Consider the following 3,615-nt stretch of genomic DNA (forward strand, 5'->3'; position numbering starts at 1 on the left):
CCGTTTTTCTCTCTGCCCCCTCCCGCTTTTTTTTATTCCTTGGTTTTGTGCGAAACAAAATTTTTTTCCGTAACATCTTGATGAAAATGTGTTCCGCTCCACGGTTTGATGAATATTCAGAACGGGCACACTGAACAAAGTGGAGCATTTGGTCTGTCAAGCAAGAGGCTCAAAGTCAAGAATAAGCATAGGCTCCCAGGCTATGGTTGGGATTGACTGCGATCTAATATGCTTAGTCTCGCATGGGGGTACAGGGAGAAGAAAGCTAGCTAGGGGGTAGTAGCCAGGGGAGAGTGGCAGTGGGATTAGCTTCAAAGGAAGCTATCACCAGGGTGCCACATCAGCTCCTTTGAGCAAAACTGCAGGGAGAGATTAAAAAATGTGGGGAATAGAGAGCAGGTTATTAAAAATATGGAAAATTGTCAAAATATTATAGTTTCTGTGGCAACATTTCTTTGGTTTTTCTTACTTATTTATTTTGTTGTCCCCCTTCCCTGTTTACACATATGTGACAGAGATGGAAAGCTGAAGGAAGCAGATCAAATTCTTGCTATTAATGGACAAGCCCTTGATCAGACAATTACACATCAACAGGCTATCAGCATCCTACAGAAAGCAAAAGATAATGTCCAGCTAGTTGTGGCCAGGGGCACATTCCCTCCGCTCATCAGCCCTGTAGTTTCCCGGTCTCCATCTGCTGCTAGCACGGTCTCAGCCCATTCCAACCCGGTGAGTATACCCCACATGTCTATGTATTCAGTTCTGGGCATGTGTGCACTTACTGTATCTAGTATTTAAGACTTTTTTTTTTTGTAACTAGAATGTGTATTTCCTTCACAGTTCTTGAGATTTTTCTTTTTCTTTGTTGTACCTTTTCCCAAGCAATAAGTAGAAAATATTCAGGCTTGCTGGGGAGAGATCTTGATTTTGAATGTGTTCCTTCTTCCCATCTGCCAAATTCTTGATATGCAGCAGTACAAATACAGCATGTTTACCTTACTTTGTGAAGATTTATTCTGAGGTAGCAGTAAACAGGAGCTTTTTTTCCTCTTTGCCCTCTGCCTGGGCAAACAGAAATTTTTGAGGCATTGCAGTCTGGTCTGCAACACCAGCCACATGGGCCCTGCTCTGTTTATCTGTTGTCTGTTCGTGATGGGGCTCAAGTAAAGCAACAAGAGAGAGCCATCAAAAAGTTCCATGTGTAAGGATGCACTTTAGGACCCTCAAAAAACAGCTCTGCTATATCTCCTTTCTTTTGCAAGCTTTTGGACATCTAGGGATAGAGAACATAGTGCAGAAATGTGGTGATGTTAACTATGCTTTCTCTTCCTGGTATCTTACTCATGTGATGTACTGGAATGAAACAACCTGTCTTTGGTTTCTGTAGGTTTTGCTGTTCAGTCATTTGTGGTTCTTCTTTAAGGGAGTCAATAAGTAGAAGTATACTGAGCAATCAGTTTGGAAAAAAGCAGCTAGTTTAGTGTTTACTGTATCATAAAAGCTTTATGGAAGAAATTTAATTAATCTTTTCTTCTGTGTGCAGAAGTAAAGCTGTTCGGCCTAACTTTTCCTGTCAGCACGTAGGAGAGGCCTGCTCTGTTCCAGTGTTCCTCTGACACACTTCCATGTGATTGCCTTCTATTCTCCTAACAGCTTCCCTTGCTTGAAAAAATGTTCTTTTCAAACCTGCCATGGCTCCTTCTGTTTTTTGTTCATGTCTTTCCCAGTCCTTATGATCCCTTCACTTTCTAATGCTAGGGGAAAGCAGCTTATCTGGAGCCATTCTTTTTCCTTCAGGCTTTGCTTGATCAGCGTTCATTTATATTAGGACTGTGGATTCCCAAACAGATACTATAGTGCTTTGAATCTGTCGTACCTTGGTTACTTCAAAAGAACTGCGTATTTTCAAAATCCTGCCTGATGGAGCACCAGCTGTGGTGTTAGATTTCAAATGACTTTACAGTGTGATTTGTTCTTCAAGAGAAACAATACCAGGAGCTTCCAGTTGTCCCTTTGGTACCACTCCACACAAGCAAGCTAGCATTTGTCTGTCAGAGCAGTTTCGCTCCTGCTGGAACATGAATCTTGCTTGTCCTTAGAGCTACTTCATCCCAGTGCTGTTGACATTGGAAAACCAGAAGTCTTTGCTCATTACACAGGGGGCAATGTGGCTAATGCCTGCCTTACAATGCTGGTGCTGCTTTCAGCCTTAACCTCTGAGTTGAGTTTAACCTTTCTCCTGCTCTTTGTTATACTGGCAGATGAGAACATACACTTTTCTGAAGATTTTAATTTCCTTTCCTGTGAGATTTTCTAGCAGCACTGTTCTCCCAGACTGCGATGGGACATAGAGATGGATCGTCGTAGACTGCTGCTTAAATTCATTTGGCAAGCTCTTGAAGGGCCTTACCCACTAACCAGCTCTGGTTTTAACTAGGGAAATTCCAGCTGTTATGGAATGGGCTATTTATTGCTTAAATATTATGTAATCTTAACACCTAATAGTAAAGAGGACCCACGTTCTTCTCACATTCGTTCATTTAAAAACATATTTGGGAAATAAGAGAAAATACTTTGCAAGATTTAATTTGTATGTCCTTATTTTAATAATTTGCAAGCTTGTATTTATTCCTTTTAGGTTCACTGGCAGCATGTGGAGACCATTGAGTTGGTGAACGATGGCTCAGGTCTGGGATTTGGGATAGTGGGAGGAAAGTCAACTGGAGTGATTGTTAAAACCATCCTCCCAGGAGGGGTAGCTGATCAGGTAAGTTCAGCCTACCCATCTGTTTGCTGTTCAGTAGGGTATGAAGTTACTTTTTTAATCATGCGAAGTAGTGATAGCTTTTTTTCTCATAAGCATAAAAAAAGAGAGAGCAAGTGGTGAAGTTTGTTGTCAGTAAAGGTGTGTTTAGTGCCGTCGTGGTTTGACCCTGGCCGGCAGCCAGGTACCCACACAGCTGCTCTCTCATTCCCCCTTCTCCACTGTACCGGGGGAGAAAATATTTCAAAGGGCTTAAGGTTTGAGATAAGGACAGGGAGATCACTTTCCTTTACTGTCCCAGGCAAAACAGACTCGATTTTTTGGGGAAATTAATTCCGTTTATTTAGAGAACAAATCAGAGAAGAGTAGTGAGAAGTAAGAAAAAAACCCAAACAAACAGATCTTAAAAGCAGAGCACCTTCCCCCCATCCCTTCCTTCTTCCCGGGCTCAACCTCAGTCCCGGTTTCTCTACCTCCTCCGCTCAGGCGCAGGGGGACAGGGAAGGGGGTTTACGGTCAGTTCATCCGATGTTGGTTCAACCGCTTCTTCTTCACTCTAGAGGAGGACTCTTCATTCTTCCTCGGGGTCATTGTGGGGTCCCTCTCACGGGAGACAAGCTTTGCACTTTCTTCTCCAGTGTGAGTTGTCCCACGAAGGGCAATTCATCACAAACTGCCCAACGTGAGACACCTCATGACGGGCAACCCACCCCTGGTGAGTCTGAGGTGCAGTCCTTCAGGGGAAACTGCTCCAGCGTGAGTCCCCCGCAGCATCACAAAAGTCCCACCAGCCAACCTGCTCCAGCGTGGGCATTCGCTCTTCCACGGGCTACAGGCTCCCGCAGTGACCT

General features: G+C 43.7%; 1 protein-coding gene across 1 annotated transcript in view; it reads left to right on the forward strand.

Moving 5' to 3' along the window:
- Positions 1–515: 515 nt before the first annotated feature.
- The window catches only part of LOC104274719 (multiple PDZ domain protein-like), a gene marked incomplete at both ends in the record, with an annotated part of 40,593 nt that continues 37,493 nt past the window's right edge, over positions 516–3,615 (forward strand). Inside the window, 2 exons of the mRNA XM_009870425.1 lie at positions 516–729; positions 2,639–2,767. Coding sequence (XP_009868727.1) covers positions 516–729; positions 2,639–2,767 — 343 coding nt within the window. The remainder of the gene's footprint in view (positions 730–2,638; positions 2,768–3,615) is intronic.

This window comes from Apaloderma vittatum, unplaced genomic scaffold (assembly GCF_000703405.1).
Source record: "Apaloderma vittatum isolate BGI_N311 unplaced genomic scaffold, ASM70340v1 scaffold12985, whole genome shotgun sequence".
NCBI lineage: Eukaryota > Metazoa > Chordata > Aves > Trogoniformes > Trogonidae > Apaloderma > Apaloderma vittatum.